The following is a 23,096-nucleotide window of genomic DNA, read 5'->3' as shown; positions in this document are numbered from 1 at the left end:
AATCCTATGTATATTATATGTTCTCGATGACAGTATTTGCTACAGTAACCAAAAAGTATCCAAACAAAAGTCGTTATTGAAGAAAGATCACTATGACGGCCAAGTATTCTTTGGATTCGATATTTAATCATATCTTATACTACAGCTCTCTACAATAATACTTCGATATAACAACCGACATTGTTACATATATATTTCATGGGGAGTGTTCATTTTTCCCTCATAAGTAGCCAATCTTGACTCCATCGCCTGCAAGATTCATGTAATTAATTAATTGAAATTCATTTTTTTTCATAAACCTTAGATTTTCTCCGAGTCCTCTGAAATTTCCATTCGGGGTTCTTTTAAAAACACTCAGATTTTATGTATCTTAAGAGAATCATATATAGTTTTTGTGGTAGATGAATTTTCTATTCATACACTGTCAGATATTTCTATAATAGTCATCATCCTTTATAATAACATTTCAGAATAACAACTATGTTTTCTCCATAACCGATTTTTAATCCTATATAGATATGTTCTCCATGACAGCATTTTGCTATAGCAATCAAAAAATACAGGGACAAAAGATGTTATTATAGAAATAATAATATAATGGCCAAGTTTTCTTTGGAACCGATTTTCAATATTACGTTATTAAACGTTCTTTATAATAACATGTTGATATAGTAATCAAAAAATATTCAGACAGACAACATTGAGATTTCATGAGGTGTTCATTTTACCCTTATACATAGCAGATCTTGAAATTAAATATTTTTCCCTTAAACCTTAGATTTTCCAAAAACAGTCAGATTTTATGTACAGTATCTTCATAGAATCATCGTCTTTGCTGGATGGATTTTCTTTCCATATATAGCTACCCTTTTGGCTCTACTTAGAGAACCTATAAATTTGAACTACATTTGATAGCCAATAACCTAAAATGGCTAATATTAGAGCATCAAAAAATATGAATGAGAAAAAAAAAGTTCCACAAAGAGGACTTGGTGTTGCTCAACTTGAGAGGATTAGATTAGAGGAACAACATAAAAAAGATTCAATTTCTCAATCATTACAATGTCCAAATTTTATACCAACATCATCAAGAAGTGATTTTTCTTCTAAAAATAGTGTCTTTAGACCAAATCAATCTGCCCCATTTCTTGAAAATTGTCCTAAATTGTTGAGTGATGAATATAATCTTGAAGGTGTGAATAGAAAAGTTGATCATCATGGTGTAGTTTTTGGGCAAAATGTGAATTTGCCTAGTGGACCCCATAGTCCAAGGTTTCCTCTGCTGCAAAAATCTCAACAGTATCAGCAAACTTCTAATTCATCATCAATGGTAAGTCAACTTTATCAAGCGGTAAGTACTTCTTCATCGTTAACTAGAGGTCTTGCGCCGAGGGTGGATCCACAGTTGCGGGTTCACGTGAACCTAGTAACTTTTGCCCCGTCAATTTATATATGTTTACAAATTACCTAAATATCTATAAGTATTTGACGGTGATCCAAGTTACCCCTCTATCCCATTTTATGTGAAGGTCTTTGGCCGGGCGCAGAGTTCAAGGAAAAAAGAAAGACTTTTGAAACTTGTTGTCTAATATAAGCCATATGAATTTTTATGACAGTAAATCATTTCATTAAAGTAAAGTGGGAAGTTTGAAGTTAAATCGTTACTAAATATAGAAAGATGTCATTTTTTGGGATTGGCTAAAAAGAAAAGAGTGACACATGATTGGAACGGAGGAAGTACTATTGTATATATTAATTTGAAGTCATAGTAGGAACCCATTAACTTCAAATCGTGGATGCGCCTCTATATGTAGACGCCTTTGTTAGGGTGTGTTTTACACGCCAATGTAGGACTTCCCTGCACGAATTCTTATTTAGTCGGACCCTAATGGGGGAACCAAACACCGGGTGGGAAACCAAGAAAAAAAAAGTCAGCTTCATTAAACATTTGGAGCTATTTATAAAAGTATTGGGGTTAAAACTTGTATAGTTTTGTTTTCTTGTGTTTGAATTGCTAAGGCAAATTACTTTTGTGGAAATTGCAGGTGAATGTCTCATCAGGGATTTCATCATCATCATCATCATCCGTACAGAGTTTTCAGATGGAGCCCCCTTCAAGCCAAAGTTATTATGGCTGTACTAATTGTTTACCTCTTTGGCCTGAAGATGTGAAAGTAATTCTATTAGTCTGCTTGATCATTCCCCTAATATAATATGAGACGACGAGAGGCCAAAATATAGGTTGAGTGTCTATTAAACCCTTTGTTGCTCGGACTCTTCAGAAATGCCACCATGTATGTGTCGGATCCTCCAAAAGTAATGCATTTTTGGAGGATCTGACACGGGTGCAGCAACATTTTTGGAAAGTCCGAGCTATATAGATAAAACCTAGATTATTGAGCTAATGTATCCGAACTCCCAACCGTTACGCGATTGGGATGTAGGAACAGATGTAGATCATAACTTATGGGTTCATCCAAACTTAGTAGCTCTTGTTCGGACTGTACAGTCGGACCTTTCTATAACAACATTTTCACTATAACAACCATATTTCCTTTGGAACCAATTTTTCATGTTACGTTATATTATATGTTCTATATAATAACATTTTGGCTATGTCAGCCAAAACACATCGGGACAAACGATGTTGTAATAGAGAGAAACAATGTTGTAATAGAGAGGTTTGCCTGTATATGTGTTAAGAAATCCAACCCAATAAATCAAATGACCTGTGGTAGAATCTAGAACTCGAACACATAATGTTCAAGTCCTATATTCGCCTTTTTGGGGTTGACGCGGAATTCACTCACCAAAGATAGAATGCTGGGCTTATATGTTGTGTATACTCATAAAGTTGACGTTTATTTTTCTGATAGCTACATTTTGGTTTGTTGATCATGTAATATAGATGGCTGGCATGAAGAGGCGTTATCCATTCTCTCCAGAAGACCCGCCCATCCCTTCATCTCGAGGAAATTTCCTCAGTGCTGTGTTTCCCCTTATCTAGACCACAAGAATCTGCTTCCAGCAGCAACGAATGCTCGGTCTATATAGAAGATGGCGATGCGCTTAAAAGGTTCTATATCTTACCTTGAAATTGCTTAACTTTAATACTCGAGAACCCGATAATTATTCATTTTTACAGAGAAGTTGTTTCACAGTCAAGACCTTTGTCCGCGTCCAAACCATCGACTTCAGTAAGAGAAACTAAAGCTCTCAATGGAGATTTTCTCAGTTTGGCTCCTCCAGCATCAGCTTTGCCACATTCGGAAGCAGTAAATCTGCGTTCTTTAACTAATTCTGCCCCACAAGCACTTGAGCTATTTGACTATGTACCGCTCAGGTGAGACTAAGTAGGCATTTGGACATAAAAAATGTGATATTTTAAAAATAAAAAATAAATAAAAAAGAAAGAAAGAAAGTAACGTTTGAAGTTAAGTTGAAAAAGGGTATTTGGAAATTGAAGTTGTGTTTTGGACATGCATTTAACTTGACAAAAAGTTGAAATTTTGTGAGTGGAAAAGATTTTTCAGAAATTTGACTAACACGTCTTCAAAAAAATTTCAAAGAGCAATTGAATATATAACCAAACATTGTTGAACTTCTTTTGAAGAAACGGAAAATACTTTGTGTGGACAAACGGCTCCTAAAGGACACAAGCATTTATACTTTTGTCCCCATACTGTGCTTTTTGATCTCGGTTTCACTATTTTCTGAATGTGCTTAATCAACAGGCTGCTGCTGCACAGCATACTCTGCCTTCATGCCAAAGCATATCATTTCAACAACCAATCCTCAGATTCTTCCCATCTGCAATGGTGCAAATTGGTCAAGAACGAACTCATGGAAGTGACTTTCATACTGAAGTAGAAGGAAATGTTGATTTGGAATTGAAGTTATAGAAGTTAGTCCATGCCATACGGTTGTGATGTCCCGGGGAGTAGGCTCGTTAGAGGTGTGTCCGTGGGACTTTAATTCTTTTACATGGTAGAGAACATTCCCTCGAGCGAATGTCCTACCATTTATAGCGACTGTTACTCGAAATTTGCATATGCAAGAAAAGTATGGTCATATCCAAATCACAGAAGAGAGGTTTTCTTTAGCCCTTAAGGCTTGCTGCTTTTAAGTTTGATGCTTCTGCTTTTAGTTGAATTTTAAATGTCTCAACTTAGAAGGTAACTGAATTTTGTGTGTGTTTCAAGGTAATTATCACTTGTAACAATCAGACTTTTGACAACATATGCAGATTGAGTTTTATTTGAACTTGTTCATGTATTGAGTTTTATTTGAACTCGTTATGTTCATGTAATACGGTTTTTTGCAAATTTGGGACATAAATTCCTATGGAGATTAGGGTGTTTTATTGCTCAATAGGTAGGTGAAGCAAGAAATCTTCGACGTTGAGGTATTTCCCCAGAAAAAAAGAAACGAAGAGTGTTCCAATCCAGTACTTGTCAAAAATCAGAACAAGAACTGATTCTCTTATTGATAAAGCAATATGATAGTCTTAAAAATACTTACCCAAAAGCCTAGAAAGAGAACCAGTCCTTCCATTTATTCAAGAAATCACACTACAATAGAGCCGATATGCTCGAGCTATTTTTGTTAAACAAAGAAGTCATAATGTAGAACGTAAACCAACACTAAAGAGAATGGATAGAGCAGGAAAGCAATGGCTGATACCCAAACGGGGAATGATGTGCTCAAACTGGCAATGCATCCCATTATTCCGCAAACCAGTAGCACACTAAGCACTTCAGCTGAGAAGTTCCAAGCCAATCCCCGGAAATATATTAATGAAAGCAGGACGAAAAGTCCGAGCATATTGTTGATGAATACCCCGCCATATATCTGTTTAATTTAATTGCATTTGTCATATCTTTTCATCAGTAAGTAATCATACTAATAGCATGTTTGATCAAGCTACTGGATAGTCAAAAGTGTTTCTTTTTTTAAAAAGAAAAAAATGCTTATTTTTTTACGGTTGAGGTATTTGGCCAAACTTTTAGGAAAAAAATAGAAGTGCTTCTGCGTAATAGCTGAAAAAAGTAGTTTTTTCATAGAAGCACTTTGTGAACCTTGACCAAACACAAATTGCTGCTCTAATATTGCTAAAAGTGTTTTTCAAATTGATTAGCCAAACACAAACTGCTACTTTCTAAAATAACTTTTCTGAAAAGCACTTCCTAACAACATTTTTCAGAATAATCAGATTTTAGATTCTTGACCGAATGGACTATGAAAACAAGGGGAGAGACAGAAGAACGAACCTCTGATAATGTCAAGGAATTAGTTCTTTGTTTCTTTCGACTTGCTTCGTTGATGGCTGAGATTGCTATTCTTGCATTTGTAGCCAAAGGGACTAAGATAAACGAGATGAAAAATGAAGGTACGTTTATAGCTCTGGAGAAACTCCCTACGCTTTTGATGAGAGGTTCAGCTAGCAGTCCTAATATTACTATTCCAATAACCAGAAGCAATATGGCCTGCATCCATGCAATTGCAGATCTATCAGTCTCCTTGTGCAGCAGCTTTTCTGCCGTTTCCCAGTTCTTCTGCGTATCACAAATCATTTCTCTGTAACAGTCATCCTTTATAACAACATTTCATTATAACGGCTAACCTTTTTGGGAATCAATTTTTCATTTTATGCTATATTATTACATGTTCTCTAAAACAACATTTTACTATAGCAGCCCAAAATTATCTAGATAGATGACAATGATATAGAGAGGTTCCAAAATCATTTCATTATACAGTCAAACCTCGCTATAACAGTCATCCTCTATAACAACATTTCACTATAACGGTAAAGTTTTTTTTTGGAATAAATCTTTCATGTTATCTTATATTATATGTTCTTTATAACATCATTTTGCTATAGCAGCCAAAAAATATCAGGACAAACAACGTCGTTATAGAGAGATTTGACTGTATATTTTCTTATACTGGTTATTCATTCATTATAGGACACATTCATGGATTATAGACTAAGAAGCAACGTGAATGCATCTTTTTTTCTTACTTGGAAGATATCCTCTTTGGACTCTGATGATAAATGAGAAGGATTTAGACATTGGGAGAATCCGGTAACAAATTCCTCCATGCTGATCATCTCATCTCGACTCACATCAAATTGTTTGATGATTCTGTCTACCTTTTCATCAGCATCCGAAGGTGCAGCTCCAAATTGGATATTGGTTATCAGTTGTTTCAATTCAGCACGCGAAATGGCATTATCTTTATTGTGATCAATGCTTTTGAATAACCTGTAATGCAGTGATTAATATTGTTCAGAACATGTTTTACATTCTTAATATGTCATCTAGACCAAAGATGATTTTTTCAGCCAATCGATCATCAATGTTGCTCAAACTCTCAAAAATATTGTTGCACCCGTGTCGGATCCTCAAAAGATGCACTATTTTTGGAGGATCCAACACGCACCGATCAACATTTTTTAAGAGTTCAAGCAACATAGCTGATCAGTTATAGGCTAATAGAAGTTACTCACTTTCTAATAGCAGGAATATTTGGTTTCCCATCTTCTGTGTACAGAGTTCCTACTGCAGTGCTTTCGACATGTTGAAAAATATCTAATAGAATATGTTTAATCATTTCATGTTCTTCCCTTTTCATTTTGAGCCAAGGTTGCAGAATCTGTAATGAGAAGCCAAGAACTTTGTCCCAATAAGGTGCAGAATCCAAACTGAGATAAATAACTCTGATTTAAGAACAAAATAACTGTTTTCTGTGGGATTATTCCCTGCTAATCACTTTTCTTTTTGTTCTCTGTACATCCTACTGACTTTAAAAAGGATAGTCTGGTGCACGAATCATCTAGAAATGGCCGCACCCCAAGGGGGTGTGATGTAAACGGTCTACCCTGACACAAACATTAGTAGCTGATTCCTAACTAAAACCCTTGACCTGTGATTCCCAACTTAAACCCTTGACCTGTAGGCTATGTTGCTTGGATTCTCCAAAAATGATGTTGCACCCATGTCGGATCCTCCCAAAATGCACTACTTTGGAGGATCTGGCATGCAACCATCGAAATTTTTTAAGAGTCCAAGCAACATAGCCTATAGTTCATTGACAACTTTACTACTGCTCCAAGGCTACCCTTCTAGTTAGGAAAGTATATCTTACTGGAGTTATTAGAGCTAAGTCAGAGTACCTCATATATATCTTTCAAGGATCTTATGGAATGATATCTTTTACCCATTGCATCCTTTGTTTCATCTATCCATCTCATGAAACCTTTGATGAATTCATCCATATCGATCATTCCATCATCGTTGAGATCAAATTCCTCCATTACCTCGTCCGTCTTGAAATCCTTGTCCTGATATAATTTTCTTGACCTGATTTTCATGAAAAGCTGTTTGAACTCAGGAACTGATATGAACTCATCTCCATTCTGATCAGCCTCTTCAAATAGCCTGCATCGCATCGATAATAACATGTTTACTTTTGCACGTTATGTACTGAAAGTTCCACTATGAACAAAAGAAAAAGTTAAGTGTTTACTTTTTTATAGTAGATATATTAGGCGAACCATCTTCTTGGAGGAGTTTCTCTATGGTATGTTTTTGTACATGTTTTAGTACGTCCACTACAAATTGCTCATGGTTTATATATTCTAGCCTCCTCGTTTGAATCCATGGCCGGAACATCTGCAGAATGCGTGTGATTATATGAAAGGGCTTGCAGTTTTAAGTCCTATGTTACTCGGAAACTTCAAAAATGTTGATGGGTGAGTGTCAGATCCTCCAAAAGTAGTGCATTTTTGGAGGATCCGACACGGGTGCGGCAACATTTTTGGAGATTCCGAACAATATCAGCTTGTAGTTTTAACATATTAAGATCACGAACAAATCATTGATATAAGGATTTTCGAAGTACCTGGTAAAAGAAGTAAGACAATAGGAATACAATGGAAACCACAAGACAGAGTATGATGAAAATTTGTTCTGGGGTTGCAGATAAGTGCAAGACTGTTGGTGCTAGGATGATTATGAATGGAATCACAGACAGAACCATTATTCTTGCAGTGTAACATGTTTCCACATCTGTCACTAGCCCTGCACCTGTAACAAATGAAAAAAGATAATAGAAAAAAAAATATTCAAGAATCACGTATCAAGATGAAGAATTATTCAAGGCCCCAATGCATTGGTCTAGTAATAAGAGTGTAGCTAGTGATGTGTGGGTCAGGCGCATGTCACACATTTGATCGGTACTGGAGACAAAAACCTGATATTTAAGTGGAGAATGGTAGAGGGGCGGGCCCATTACCTACCTAGTTTGGAACAAAAGAATTGCAGAAAAAGGATATCATAAGGGGTGGTCTTGAACTTTTTGCACCCTTTAACAACTTTTTCTAGAAAGACCGCAATTGCCCATCGTGCATAAGTTCTAGTTGTAGTATGCGCATAAGTTAATCTTGCATATGAGGCAAGAGTTATTACCAATTGAGCAGGTTCACTGTCTCTAACTTATTGAACTGTCTAGAAATCCTGCCTCATAAGCAAAACTAATATATGCCCGATGAGAAACAAAGGTGATTTTTAAAGATATTTTAAGTGGGACCAAAAGTTCAAGACCACTCCATATGGTGGTAATTCTTGCAAATCACTCGTTTGAAACTTTGCTCGGAGGTCCTGGAGGATTTCTCAGTTATCACAAAACTGATTCCATCCCTAGTCAACTTGGCTATCAGCATCAAAGGTGTATAGCATTATAACTTCACTCAAGATATAAGTAGTAAGAACAAACCAGTCCATTGAGACAGAAATCTTTCTAAATGATTTTGCATGTGACTCGGACCAGCTGAAGGATTTGAATTGGATGTCATACTAGTTGTTGATTGTTGACTGCCAACAAAAACACAAGTTCCCCAAATTAAGGTGAGAAGCAAGATTGTTGATCCAGCTAGCAATCCAACTCCAGTTAACACATACTCTTGAGCAACTTCTTTACTGTTCAAGAGCCCTGATGCTGATAATATGGAACCAAAAGGGTATCAGATAAATGATAATCAAGAAGAGTCCAAACCATACTCTTTAAGAAAAGGACAAATTCTTGGTTGAAAGGAATTCCTACAGATACAACAGACAAAGTAATACAAATATTGGGAATAGCATAGTATTGTCCTATTCATAAGGATAAGAACAAACCGCTTTGTGCTCAAAATGAGCATTAGTCATATAAGGTTGTGTCATCTTTCTTCCATTTTGATCAATTGGATATTTAGTTTTTGAAAAAAAAAAAATGAATACTTTCATTATTATGCATTGTTAATAAACAAGAGTTTTCTTAACTCCGCTTCTATCACTAAATTAATAGCCGTAGCTAACATGATTTTTCATAATCCGTCTTTAAATAGGATTAGCAATGAATTTTTGATGTTTATCGACAGAAGTAGTCTATCGCTAATTCCTATTTCTTTTTGAAATATAGAGATCATACTGGTTGAGTTCCGCAGATATGCAGGCTAAAAAGATGCTATTTGCTGCAATTATATCTATTTGTGCATAAGTTCGAAGAAAATTTCAATTTCTAATTAGAAAAACGATAGTAGCACTATGCATGAAGGCTGGAGGGGCTGAATTACCAAGTAGTATCAAAGCCTCAGGCAGGAAGCCAAGAATGTGAAATGCACTTGCACCAAATATACTATTTGGACCAAGAATCCTGAAAATCCTTTCACCTCCCATGGCCACATAGTATTCTCCATGAAATAACAAGTACTCATACACAACAATGAGGAAAAAATGCCCTGTAACACTCTTTGAACATGGCAAAAATCCATACATTTGCTCACACTTATCTGTTGAATCTGTTGTATACAGACGTATGAACGACGATTGCTTCTGAATTCTATCTACACCATCTGAAATGGTGTTGTAATTATATAGCAATGTTCGAAAACCAGTAACTTTGAGAGTTAGTGGCAATAGAAGGAGAAACATAAGAGCAAAAGCAGTTCTTAGGAATTTTCCCATTTTTGTAATGCAATAGAGAAAATAGAATAGCCTTAATATATAGATGATCACTACAAATTTGTTGACTTAGTTTGACTTAGATGTGTGTGTCGTCATGGTTAGTGACGTAAGCTGTGTCAATAATTGAAGAAAGTGAACAAATGAATGGCAGTGGTGTCACTTCTTATATTAATGCCCAATAGTTTCACTTTGCTTAGTATAATATATACCTACTCCCTCCGGTCCTTTTTGCACGCCCCTTAAAAAATTATAGAAATTATAAATAAAAGATGTATTTTACTATCTTTCCCCTATCTCTTTCTAATAAATACATTCTAATCAATATTGACTATGTTGAAGAACATTTAATACTAAGGGTAAGATGAGAAAGATTTAATTAATTTTATCTTGGTTTTGTAAATGAACAAGTAATTTGGGATATTTATTTTTAGTAATGTGGCCAAGTAATATAAGATGGAGTATTTAATATTGTGGCAATTGACGAAAGATTATAATTTGACAGAGTACGAGCTTTCTTGCAAGTTACCACTTCATATGTTTAATTATCTGAAAATTGAAAATTGTAAGTGCCTTCTTTACCATACCAAATATTGGCACCAATTAGCTACAATAAATAAATCACCATTTGAAGTTCCTTCTTCAATACAACAAATATTGCCACCAATGATCATATATTTATGTGATAACAATCCTTCTGCAGTTGAAATCTTGTTTCATAAGAATTGCTGGAACTATTTCATGGCTAATGACAATAAAAATACTTAGACGAAAACATTGACTCCTTATATTTATAGCCGACTTCCTTTCATGGGAAGCTTTTCAAACAAAACTTACAGCCTAAAATAATATCGACATGAGATGGGACCTTACCAGCCTTAGCATTATATGGGTAAATATTTATATGTACCTATTGTTTACACCAAACCAACAAAACTTATTATGATAAGTAGTTTAATGAAGTAAATCATGCATTTAGTAACCATGATTAAGTGATATAACTCTATGTGTAAACACATGTCGTGCTTTAATTAATTTGGTGCAAAATACCGAAAAAGGAATCTTTATACTGTCAAGTGCAAATCTTTATACTGTCATGTGCATTATACACCTTAAATATCCATATATAATGGGGTAGCATTTTGGTAGATCGATGTAAGGCAACATCCACGAGTCAAGATATTTACTCACAATTACCTAATAATTTGACTTGGTTGTGTAAATATTTTTTACATCGTTAGCACAATGGACACAACTTTTAATTGCATATATCAATTTATTTTTAGGCAGAGTAGCTTGACTTAAAATGAGATCGTCGGTTTTCTTACTTTGTACTATATTTTTAGCTGACTATCTGTTCGAATTTGCTCCCCATACGAATGCATTACACCCCGTTTAATCGGTTACACCAACCAACATAACAAGTCAACACTCCGAATGGTATAGGCGCGGGAAGAACAATAAGGTCTCGTAAGATGGAGTGACCTACGCATAGTGTTGTAATCAGAAACATAGTTATCAGTCAAGTGTTTATTTTCTCAGGAAAATGGGCACTAAGGTATACCAATAGTCATAGAAAGTGTGTAAATTTGTTAACACGAATGCATCAATGTGTTCGTCCTGATTTTGTGCGTCAAATGTTCAGGAGGTTCCGCTCTGAACAAAAGAAGAAAAAAGAATCCTACCATTGCGATTTGTTGTTGTTCTTCATAGTCAGTTCATTAATCTGTCAATCTCCTTCAAGCCTCTGCCAAATCATACCAACAATGAAATGAATTGATTCACCAAACGGATGCAGTAAAAAAGAACACAGAAAACTACATAATTTCTTTGCAACAGCTAAATAAAATACTAATGTATTATTATAGGTTCATAGTACATAGACTTAAAGTTACATACTTGAAAATAAAATACTATCATCAAGCAAAATCTACAGAATCAGAACCTCTGTCAATGATGAACCTGCCTTCGCCCTGGATGCCTAAATTACTCGTCTGGGTCGCCACAAGATATATCCAAATCCTACCAAAGGAAAAATGACCTGATCGTTGTGAAAGTAATTAGTGTTACAATGGAGTGAGCACGTTAGCGGTATGATCGTCCTTGTCCTCTTCCACGACCACGACCACGCCAACTCCTACCTCCTCTTCCACTGCTTCCACCATCGTAGATACCTGCAAAATGCCTTGTTAACCAGCTGGTGTTGCGTACCACCGGCTCCTCAGCCCTTTTTAATTGTGTTACGGCTTGACCCATTTGTAGTAGCAGCCGGTCGCTTCTGACTGTGAGCACAGTATCATATAGTTAGATATTTCTATCTTCAATTAGACTCTATATTACAAAACATAAGGATATTTTTCCTTATTTATAAAAAATACCAACAAAATTACAAAATATATCATATTTGGCATTAATAGGATACCCACAATTTTGGTTTTTTTTTTAGTAAGAGAATCTGATTTTTAAATGTGAGCTTAATTTTAGAATAGTTACCGATCAGTTTCTTCTTCTTTTCAAAAAGATTTATCTCCCTCTTTTCAAAAAGATTTTTCTCCCCCTCTCTCTCTACAGTTGTTGATAAGCACCACTTTCGGACCTAAAATTCATCTTCTCTTCCAATACAATACGATTTCAGCTTCATCGACAAACAATTCTCCACCGATTTTAATGTTTCTTGCCTAATAACAACTCTCTTTCTAACCTAAATTGTTGTTTTTTAATTCCTCTTTATTGTTTGAAACAATGAGTGAAAAAGTTTCAATGGAGACTCCTCTCGGAATGCCATTAAAGAAACCCATCTGAAATTGTTGTTTTCCCGATAAAGAAGAACCAATTTGAACCGAGTTTTTGGACCTGGAGGCTATTTGGCTGATTGGAACAACCCATCTTTCTTTAGAATCAATTGTATAAGTTTAAAGGGTCATCAGTACTGTCACGCCTCTCTGATCCTTCTCTCGAATCGATAGCTTTTTTTTTTTATTATTTACTGACTCTCATTGTACAATTAACAAAAAGAAAAATTTGTATTAATATTGTATGAAAGTTGTATACAATATTGTTGTAATTATATTAAATTTATCCAAATTTCAAAGTGAGATTCAAAATTGTATTAAATTTGTATGAATATTGTATGAAAGTTGTATATAACGTTGTTGTAGTTGTATTAGATTTCCAAAAACCTAACATGAACTTTATACAAATTTTGTATAGTTATATACATATTTCATACAATTTTTATATGGTTTCCATACACGAAAAATGTGAGAATTCTAAGCTTTGAGCTAGATATACATACTTCATACAGTTTTCATACACAAATTATGAGCCAAATTTTTAAGCCTTGGCGAGATATACACACTTCATACAGATTTCATACACAAAATTTGAGCGAATTTTCCAAGCCTTGAGTCGAAAATTTTCGCATATGTTTTGTAAGAAATCTATTGATATGTTTTGTAAACTGAAAAGTATCGTCATATTTTATAAATGTATCATGTTCTTATGTATATATGCGTCATTCTCCCAATTATAAATTATAATACCAAATAAACAAGCTTTTCATTTTATTCTTAATGATAAGCTTCAATACTCATAGAGATGCTATAACATGTTTAATACCATAAGTTTAAAATTTTATAAGTACACAAATAGTATGATATGTTTAAGATTATAAGTTCCTTTTCTTTTAAGACAAGGGTCTAGGGAAACAACTTATCTATCCCACAAAGGTTGTGGGTAAGGTCTGCGTACATCCTATCCTCCCCCAGAGGCGAATTTATATGTAAATTACGGGCACGTGAACCTATATATGGTCTCCTCATAAATATGTACATATTTTCTAAAATTAATTTAATATTGACTGTTGACATTCATGCTCCAAAAGACTGAATGATGCACTTGATTGAATGCTGAGTTTATTTACCTAGAGTATTAGGTCAGGGACCAATTCCCATTTGCTACTTTTTTTTCTTCCTTTTTAAGTGGTGCATTCATGTTTTAGAAATCCTAAATTTGTCTCTGCCCTCCTCAAACCGCACTTGTGGGATTACACTGAATATGTTGTTGTTTCAAAAATCGCCGTTTGTTTCTTAAACTTCGCATTGAATCAAACTATGCCATATAAATCAGAACGAAAAGAATAAAACCTTTGCAGAATGATTATGAAACTATGCGACAACAAACGGATCAAGTATTCTATACTTGTGAGTTAATGCTGACTCATGTATAAGGTTGAGAAGATTTTGTCATCCTCAAAAGGAAGGGGCACCACGAGAATGAAAGCAATATAGTAGAAATAAAAATAAAAATAACATATCTAGTATAATCTCATAAGTGGGGTAACGAAAGCAATATAATAAAGGGAAGAAAAGGAGGGTTTCTTTACGGAAAAAAGTAGTACGTATATCCAATGACAAAACTTGGTATTGGACATTAATAGTATTTTGCAGAGGTGGTAAAATATCTTATATTTAAATACTCAACTCGCTTAATTTTAAACAGACAGTGATTGTTTGGTTGGTGAGATAAGAAAAATAATCCCGAGATATTCTATAAAATTATTTTATCCTGCATTTAGTAATGAGTATTATTTAGTCTCAGAATTATTTTATCCCACCATTTTGATATAATTACAACCCGTTTTCTTTCAGATTCAAAACAACATCGTTCTTTCAGTGGAAGCAAGATAGATACATGTTTTCACCTTGTCATCGTCTCATAACGTAATAGGTGGGAGGATATTTTATCATTTATATTACCCAAAACAAATAAAAAAATGTCAATCCTAGAGGACTCTAGGGCTCTAGGCTTAGCTAAGCTTAATTCGACAAATAAATAATTTGGTGAAGAAAATGAGCTAAACTAGGAACAGTGACCTTTCACAACCTCAACGGGGAAAGGTACATATATGGAGATGACTTAAATATAGAGCCAATATTTGTCTAGCCAATAACCAATTCTGTAACTATTCTAAAGTCTAACTGTCTGTGACTAGGAATATTCATCTTAATTAACTAATTAAGTGGCTGGGAAATATCTTATGTAAAGTGACATAGCCGCCACACGCAATGAAGGGGATTCAACTTTAATCGGAAAGTTATAATTGTGCAAACAAAAAAAATTAAATTAATATTCCTAATATTAGAGAAGTGTAGGATCAAATATATATCAGGGATGACATCTATATATACAATGGTGGAGCTAGGAGGACAGAAGGGGGTTCATTCAAACGCTCTTAGCGGGAAAATTGTATATATAAGGTCAAAACAATTATTGATATCGATGTTGATTCCTCTTACCTTTTAATCTTGATACTGCCACCACCGCATTCATATACTTTACTAGATGGAAGTGTGCCTGTGCTGACATGCAAATTTTATTTCATACGTGAATTATGTAGAGTCAATATGAAAATTTCGTGAATTCTTTTTGGTGATGTAAAGAATACTAAAAAAGATAACAATAATATTAAGATATGTTTACAATATGCATTCCGGCGGTTGTTAGTTTCAATTAGAGTAGTTAGTATTATGCACTTCAAATTTCGTTTTATTAGGTGCAATTACAAACGTAAAGCTTGTTAAAACTCAAATTTTCTCTTATACTGTAATTTGTTTCATGAAATTATTAATATTCTAAGAAGATTCACATGCAAATTAAAGGAAACCCCTTCCCTTACTAGCTACTTGAGACATTAGAATAATAGAAATTACTAATTATACTATTAATTAGCATAAGTTGATAACATGAAAAATTGATGATTTTTTAGATTGTCATTAAATTAATATTTATCTCTTAATTCTATTAAATTAATAGTCATCTCTCAATTCTATGAAAAATGAAGTAAACGACCTATTATAATTGATTAAATTTTGATTCAGTTAATTTAAGTGTACAAATATTATTTTTCCGGTAAATTCAACTACAAACATACTAATTCTCTTTGTCAAGTTTTGATTTGATTAACTTTAAAGCTAATCAAACTTGCATTAGTCTATATATTTAAGAACTTAGGTTGAAATGCTTAAAATGGCACAAAGTACGCAAATATGTAGTAACTTACTATATAAAGTATATATTATTAATTTATAATTTAGGTAAAATTTGAAAGAATTTAATCAGCAAATTATTTAAATTGTAAGCTTGGGTATGATCTTTTTTTCTAGTTTTTAGTGATCAAGTTTAATTAATATTTTCAGTTCTAGTCTCCATTAACAATGATAATATAATTTCAAGTAGCAAAATAAAACTATTAGATTTCATGTCACGCTAATCAAGGGAAAAGACAATTTAAATTCTTTGAGAAAAACATGGGACGTGAGGGATTAAGTTGGGCTGGATTGTGTGGGGAAAGATTGTGGTGATGGAGGATGACATAAGCAGAGGGCACTTTAGTACAGTAAAGTATATATATATACACATAAACTACATAAGATTCTCTGAGGTCCAATCATAGTGCTCTATATTTGTGAAATGACCGAACTGCCCCTAAAAAGCCAAGCAAGCATGTTGACCTACTGTGTGGTTATTCCCTCTTATCTTATAAGTTATAGTAGAATATATGTCATTACTCCGTAGGTGTATATTGTCCTTTGGCAATGAAGTATGATTATATCATCACAAATCATGAGATGCATTGGTACGTACGATGTGTGATTGTGACTTCGTTTTAAGAAACTCAAAAAGTATATATGGCGCACACCATCGACTAAAAACAAAACGGGTGAATATTTAGTTGATTTTTTTTTGTCTTTCTTGGAGTCAAATGGCCTAAAAGAAATTAGTTATAATTTTGTCTTAAAGTGTTGATGACCTCATTAAGTGGTATATTCTTCATTTTCGCCCCTCATACTTGTGTTAATTGATGCCCCTCCTTAATTAAATATAATGAAATTAAGGACCATAATGGCCTGTATAAACCTAAACATCCCAATAGACCTCTACAATTTCACGCAATTGCCTTAGAGCTAGCTCATTACAAGGTTTTTTTTTTTTTTCGGCAAACCTCATCTTCAAGAATGGCTAGTTTTAGGTTTTGGTTTTGCTTAATTCTTTTTTTGGTGAACGGAAAATATTTTATTTATTTGTCACCTACAGTCTATTACAAAGCTCTCCCTTTAGTTCTCTATTCATAGATTTGCTATCTCTTTCTCATTACTTTTCCTGTACGCATGCTCCTTTTCCTGCAAGGTTAGGTAAGTAGTCTATCTATCCAACTCCTCTCTTTTTGACTCATCTTTTTGCCTATCAGCCAGCTTTTCCTCATTTTGCATTCTTGTTTGAGTTGTCGCATCCACCCTTCAATTGCTGGCACTTTCAGGTCCCAGACTGCTTTGTTTCGTGCTTTTCATATCCAATATACCAGTGTTGCTAGTATGGCTATAGCTATCCCCCTACACCTTTTTCCTTGTATGCTTCGTGCCACCCTTTTCCATATCCCTTGTATATCTGTTTGTTGCACCCCTGTACTTATCCACTCAAGAGTTGCTTTAAGACATTTCTTGGAGAAGTTGCACTCAAAAAATAGGTGTTGGACAGTCTCCTCATGGTCTCCACACATAGCACATTTATCATCCGGGCTTATGCCAAGCTGGTATAGTCGAGCTTTAGTCATTAGCCTTTGGTGCATGACTAGCCAGCTTATAAAGCTGTGCTTTGGCTGGTTATCTTTGTTCCATGCCCACCTGCCCCATTGCCATGTTTCCCTCTCTCCCATTCGCCGTTTGTACCCACTTCCTATAGTGTACTTCCCTTGAGCTTTCAACCATCCATTCTGCACAAATCCTGGACCATAAATTTCTCTCATCTTGCATATCTTTTTCCAGTACGAGCAGCAGTCCACTGGTGGGGCATACTGCCACCATTCTTCTCCTTTTATGTATATGTGGCTTACCCACTTCACCCAAAGAGTGTCAGTTTTCTGAGCGATGTTCCCCACATATTTTACTATCGCTGCCTCATTCCATTTAACACAGTCAAGTATCCCTAGACCCCCTTCTTGTTTGGCTCGACACACCAAGTCCCATGCCACTAGCGGAGTTTTGTTTGTGGCGCTCTTGCCATCCCATAGAAAGTTGCGGCATAGTGTCGTTATTACTTTGAGCACCTGCTTGGGTAGAATAAATATTGAGGACCAATAGCTGTGTATATGCATCAGAACTGAGTTTATCAATAAAGCTCTACCAACGTATGAGAGGTGCCTGGTGCCCCAACATTTTATTTTTGCTGCCATCTTATCCAGCAACATTTCGCAGTCGAGTTTAGATAGCTTTTTTGATGAGATTGGAACGCCAAGGTAACGAAAGGGGAGGGTCCCTTTTGATACCCGGTCAATTCTACCAGGTCTGCTAGGCTTTGGTGTGGCATATTGGCACTGAAAATGTTTGATTTGCTTGCATTGGTGCACAATCCAGAGGTGTTGGAGAATGTTTTCAGCCCTCTAAGCATTAGTAGCACCGACTGGAAATCCCCTTTGCTAAACATTACTACATCATCGGCAAAACAAAGGTGGTTTAGCTTCATACTCTTACATTTTGTGTGGAATCCGAAACCTTCCTGCTCAGCTACTATGTTCATTATCCTTGTGAAGTATTCCATACAAATGACAAAAAGTAGAGGCGAGATTGGGTCTCCCTGTCTTAATCCCTTTTTTCCTTGTATTTCCCCATAGAGTCCACCATTGATTGCTATTGTGTATTGGACCGAGGTTAGGCAGTTCATAATCCATTTTATGCATTTTTGTGGGAATTCTAGAGCATGCAGCATTTCTTTTACAAATCCCCATTCGACAGTGTCGTATGCCTTCTTGAGATCAATCTTGATCAAGCAGCTGCTGGTGGCCTGTTTTCTATTATATAATCTAACAAGGTCCTGGCATATCAGTATGTTTTGGACAATTGTTCGGCCTGCCACAAAGGCACTCTGATTTGCTGAGATGATGCTTGGGAAGACTAGTTTCAATCTGTTTGAGAGCACCTTTGATATTACTTTGTAAGTTGTATTACAGAAGGCTATAGCTCCAAGGACAGGCCCTTTTTTAACTGTGGCACTGCACACATGAGTTCTTTCAGCGTTTGACGTACCTAGTAGCGCAGTATAGAAGTCTAGAAATGCCTTAGCTACCCCGGGAGGGTCCGTCACAATCAGCCCACTGCTGTCTCTTATGTTGAACACTCTATTTTTATTCCTTCTTACTTTTAGCATATTATGGTAAAACGTTGTATTTAGATCCCCTTCTGTCAGCCAGTGGAGCTTACTTTTCTGTTTAAGGAATTGAATCCTTGCTTGATGTAACTTGTGGTATGTTGCTGCTAGCTGTATCTCTGTTCGAATTAATTCTGCATTTGTAGGATTATGCTGCAGTGAAGTTTGGCATTCCACCAGCTCTGTTTTTGCTTTGTCTGCCTTTATTTCCACCTCATTGAAGTGTCTCTTGTTTATGCTTCGGAGGATACCTTTCAATCTATTTAGTTTGTCCACCAGCTGGAACATTTTAGTTCCATCAATTCTTTTCGTCCAGTTCTCCCTTACATTTTGTTGAAAGTTCGAGGCTTGACTCCACATATTAAAGTAGTAGAATCTTGGTTTTTTTCTTTGGGTGCCATCTTCCCAGTTTAGCATTGCTGGGCAGTGATCCATAAGTCCTTCATTCCCAAAGTGAACCTCAGAGCTCGGTAGTGTGGTGAGCCAGTCTCCATTAACTAGGACTCTATCTATTCTACTATAGACCCTTTTATCATCCCTTTGTTTGTTGTTCCAGGTGTAAAAACCACCTGATGACCTCAGTTCAACCAAGGTGCAGACATCCACACATTTTTTAAAATCCCTGATTTCAGCTGCTGTGACAGGACGTCCCACTCTTTCATCTTTTTTAATACACAGTTAAAGTCCCCCATAACAGCCCAGGCCCCTCGTACTGATCCCTGAATTTGCTCTAGGTCTTGCCATAGATCCCTGCGTAACAACTGGTCATTAAAACCATACACAATTGATATACTAAACTTGTTTCTTGTACCCCTATGCTCCACTTCACAGTGCATTAGTTGAGCCGTTGTCTTTAGAATGTTTACATTAAATATTAGATGTTTCCACATTATCCAAATCCTCCCCCCTGGGTGATGGGACAAATTCGAGCTAAAAGCCCATCCAGTACAAAGATTAAGAGCTGCTTTAGTAGGTTTTGCTCTCTTAATCTTTGTCTCTAGGAGCCCAAACAGACCGACATTACTTCTATGCAGAAACAAGTTCATCTCTCTCTGCTTGTCCTGTCTATTCAGGCCCCTAGTGTTCCAAAATCCTATGCTATCCATTGGGGGAAGGGGTGCCTCCTCCCCTCCCTGCACCTGCTGTACCTAAACCCATTCCTGTTTTGTCCCCGTCGGTTATCTGCTTGTGTACCTCCTGCTGCTTGGCCTGCAGTGGCTCTCTAATTTGGTGCTCTTTGCTTTTGTCCGCTGTTACAATTACTTGCTGCTGTTTTTCTATGTGTCCCTCTTTTCCCTCATTTTGGTCTTCTATTGGAGCAAAGATTTCCCTGTTGGTATGAATTCCTTTTGTGGCTTTTTGTTTTTTCTATGTGCAATCAGTGGTGCTTCACCCCTGTCCCTTTCTTGCATTTCGGCTACTGCTTTCCCAGCTTTATGTGGCTGTATTGGGGGCTCTTGCCTTTCTCGTTCCCATTTTTGCAATCTCCTACATTGCTCTTTGTTATGGCCAAAACTCTTACAATGCTCGCATAGGATTGGTTGCCATTCCATAGTCTATTCGTTGCTCTATAATTTCACCCATCTCATTCTCAAACATCACGAATTCTGGATATTTTGGTTAATGGAAACTTCTACCAACACTCTTGCATACATCAATTTCTCCTTCATGGTTGTGGCCGAATCCGCTTTGACTGGCCTTCCCACCAAACTAGCAATTTTTGTGAGGCTGTTTTCCCCCAGTATTTTAAGTCAAGTCCTATAAGACGAATCCATATTGGGACCTTCTCAATCATTGTTCTACTCATATCCATACCTGGTTGTTTGATCACCACTGGTTTCCTGTCAAAGGTTTGTATTCCTCCTTCCACTGCTTTTTTCCTACTTTCCATGCTATGAAATCGAACCATAAACACCCCTTTGTTGTTTTGTGCAACCTTATCTACCCCCAACATTCCCCATATTCGTTTGAAATATCCTTCAATCACAATTAGGGGGGGTTTGACCCGAGCACGATGCATACAACTGCCGTGTGCCAGAATTCGATTTCCTCTTTCACATCGTCCGTGGTAATTTTCACTGCTGAGGTATGTGATTCCCCTCCATCTAAGTCAAATCCCTCAGATGGTGTTGGTTTTCCCACCACATTACTCCATGATTTTGGGGAATTTGGGTCTAGGGTTTGAGTCATACCTGGGTTTTTTCCTCCCCCACTCTCTACCATATCTGCCCATGATTCTGGCCTGGAGTTCTGTTCTTTCTCCGATTGGTGCGTTTCCCTTCCGATTTGACTCCGAGTCATTGCCAATGGTGTTACCCATGTCACCCCCGCCTCTAGAGATTGTTGCAATTGTAAAGGTACAATTCCTTGGAGCACATTCACACTACGAGTTTTCTTCGCATCTTCTGTTCGTGGAATTCCCTTTTCCGTCATCTCCTCCAGTTTGTTTGCTGCACCGTCTTGCCCTCTCCCTCCAGCTCTCACTTTTCTCCCCATTTCAGTGGTAGCTGATAGAGTCGCTCATTCTAGAGAGAGAAATTTTTGTTTTGCTTAATTCTTGTCTTTCTTTCATGTCCTCGCTCTGAAAGTCGTCCACTCGGGCCATCTTCACAAAAGAGAAGGGAGACGATGATGGAAACTGCCCGAGAGATTATAAAAGAAATATTGAGACATGCAATCAAGTACGATGTGGACCGGTATAGTCCTGGAGGACCTGACCCTAACCATCATTAGGGTAGTTTTTCTTTTTAGTATGTTCTTGAAAAGAACAACGGCTTTACTAATTTGGTACCTGCATGATTAACTTTAAAATTTTCATTTTCCCCTTAATATCATGCTTTGACAACTATTGAAATGTGACATATTTAAGATCATAAGTTCTACGTATACTTTAGTACATATGCCAAAATTCTGTTTTCCTTTTTTATAAACTTGGCCTCAGCTTGCAAGTATGCTCTCCAATTTTGGGTGTGCACAAGTAGGCACTTCAACTTGTATAAAGTTGAACACGTAAACACAAATGCTGATGTGGCACTGACGTGGCACATAAATTTTGGAGGTGCCACGTCAGTGTCATGTCAACATTTTTGTTTACGTGTCCAATTTTATACAAGTTAAGGTGTCTACTTGTGCACACCCAAAGTTGGAGACATACTTGTCAGCTGAGGCCAAGTTTGAGGGTATGTTTATGTACTATGTCTTTTATAAATGTTGACGCAAGTGTCTATGCCAATGTCCATATACATGATGTATCTAAATATATATAAAAAATATATATATAGATTCCATCCGTACCCACTTCTACTCCAACTGAGTGGAGTCATATGCGTACGTTAACCTGTGAATATAAGGGTTAAAAAGCACGATCTACATAAAAAAAATACAGAAAAAAAAAAAGTTATAAAAAAAAAACAAATTTAACTATCTTGGCATTAATGTAAAATTAAAATAGTTTTAACTTGAAGTCTGTCGATGGAAAATTCAAGGTGTAAGATCACATCAACAACATGTAATGAACCTAGTAGATTCGGCTTAAACTTTTTATACGAATTAAAAGATTCACTAAATAAATACTACAAATAAGTAATAAATTTTAAATTCTAAAAATTAGATGAGATGTTGTAAAATACGAAATCGGGACTCACAAGGTTAAAATTCTAAATCTGCCCGTGCGTCACCCATAGAACGTCATTTAATAGCACTTGTCGGAGGTATAATACTTGTTGAGTTTTTTTTTCTCAATCCATGGGACACTTAAGCTTTTCTTACAAGTAATTGGCATAGAAACATCACCTAGCAATTAATGGGATATGATAAAGCGACCTCTAATTAACCTCAGCATCAATGTTCACACACTTAATTTTGAGAGTATTTTGCAGTAGGTCGGTA

General features: G+C 36.0%; 1 protein-coding gene and 1 pseudogene across 2 annotated transcripts; one reads left to right on the top strand and one right to left on the bottom strand.

Moving 5' to 3' along the window:
* The first annotated feature begins 928 nt into the window (after positions 1–928).
* On the top strand, positions 929–4,234 carry LOC132627096 (uncharacterized; annotated as a pseudogene).
* Positions 4,235–4,353: 119 nt separating this feature from the next.
* Positions 4,354–10,261, bottom strand: LOC132628979 (sodium/calcium exchanger NCL2-like). Of its 2 annotated transcripts, none has more exons than XM_060344736.1 (9): positions 9,620–10,261; positions 8,782–9,003; positions 7,909–8,093; positions 7,534–7,679; positions 7,181–7,445; positions 6,515–6,660; positions 6,026–6,269; positions 5,271–5,486; positions 4,354–4,851 (listed from the first exon to the last, which is right to left on the bottom strand). In XM_060344736.1, exons 1-9 carry the CDS (start codon positions 10,008–10,010, stop codon positions 4,606–4,608), a joined length of 2,061 nt encoding a protein of 686 aa, XP_060200719.1. In that variant the 5' UTR covers positions 10,011–10,261; the 3' UTR covers positions 4,354–4,605. The 2 variants fall into 2 exon arrangements, with proteins under 2 accessions (XP_060200719.1, XP_060200714.1); XM_060344731.1 differs by having other exon boundaries at positions 4,356–4,851; positions 5,271–5,555; positions 9,620–10,258.
* Between the last annotated feature and the right edge of the window lie 12,835 nt (positions 10,262–23,096).

The sequence above is a fragment of the Lycium barbarum genome, chromosome 1, assembly GCF_019175385.1.
Source record: "Lycium barbarum isolate Lr01 chromosome 1, ASM1917538v2, whole genome shotgun sequence".
Lineage (NCBI taxonomy): Eukaryota > Viridiplantae > Streptophyta > Magnoliopsida > Solanales > Solanaceae > Lycium > Lycium barbarum.
Note: the sequence above shows the minus strand (reverse complement) of the source record. Positions and strands in the feature narration are given on the sequence as shown.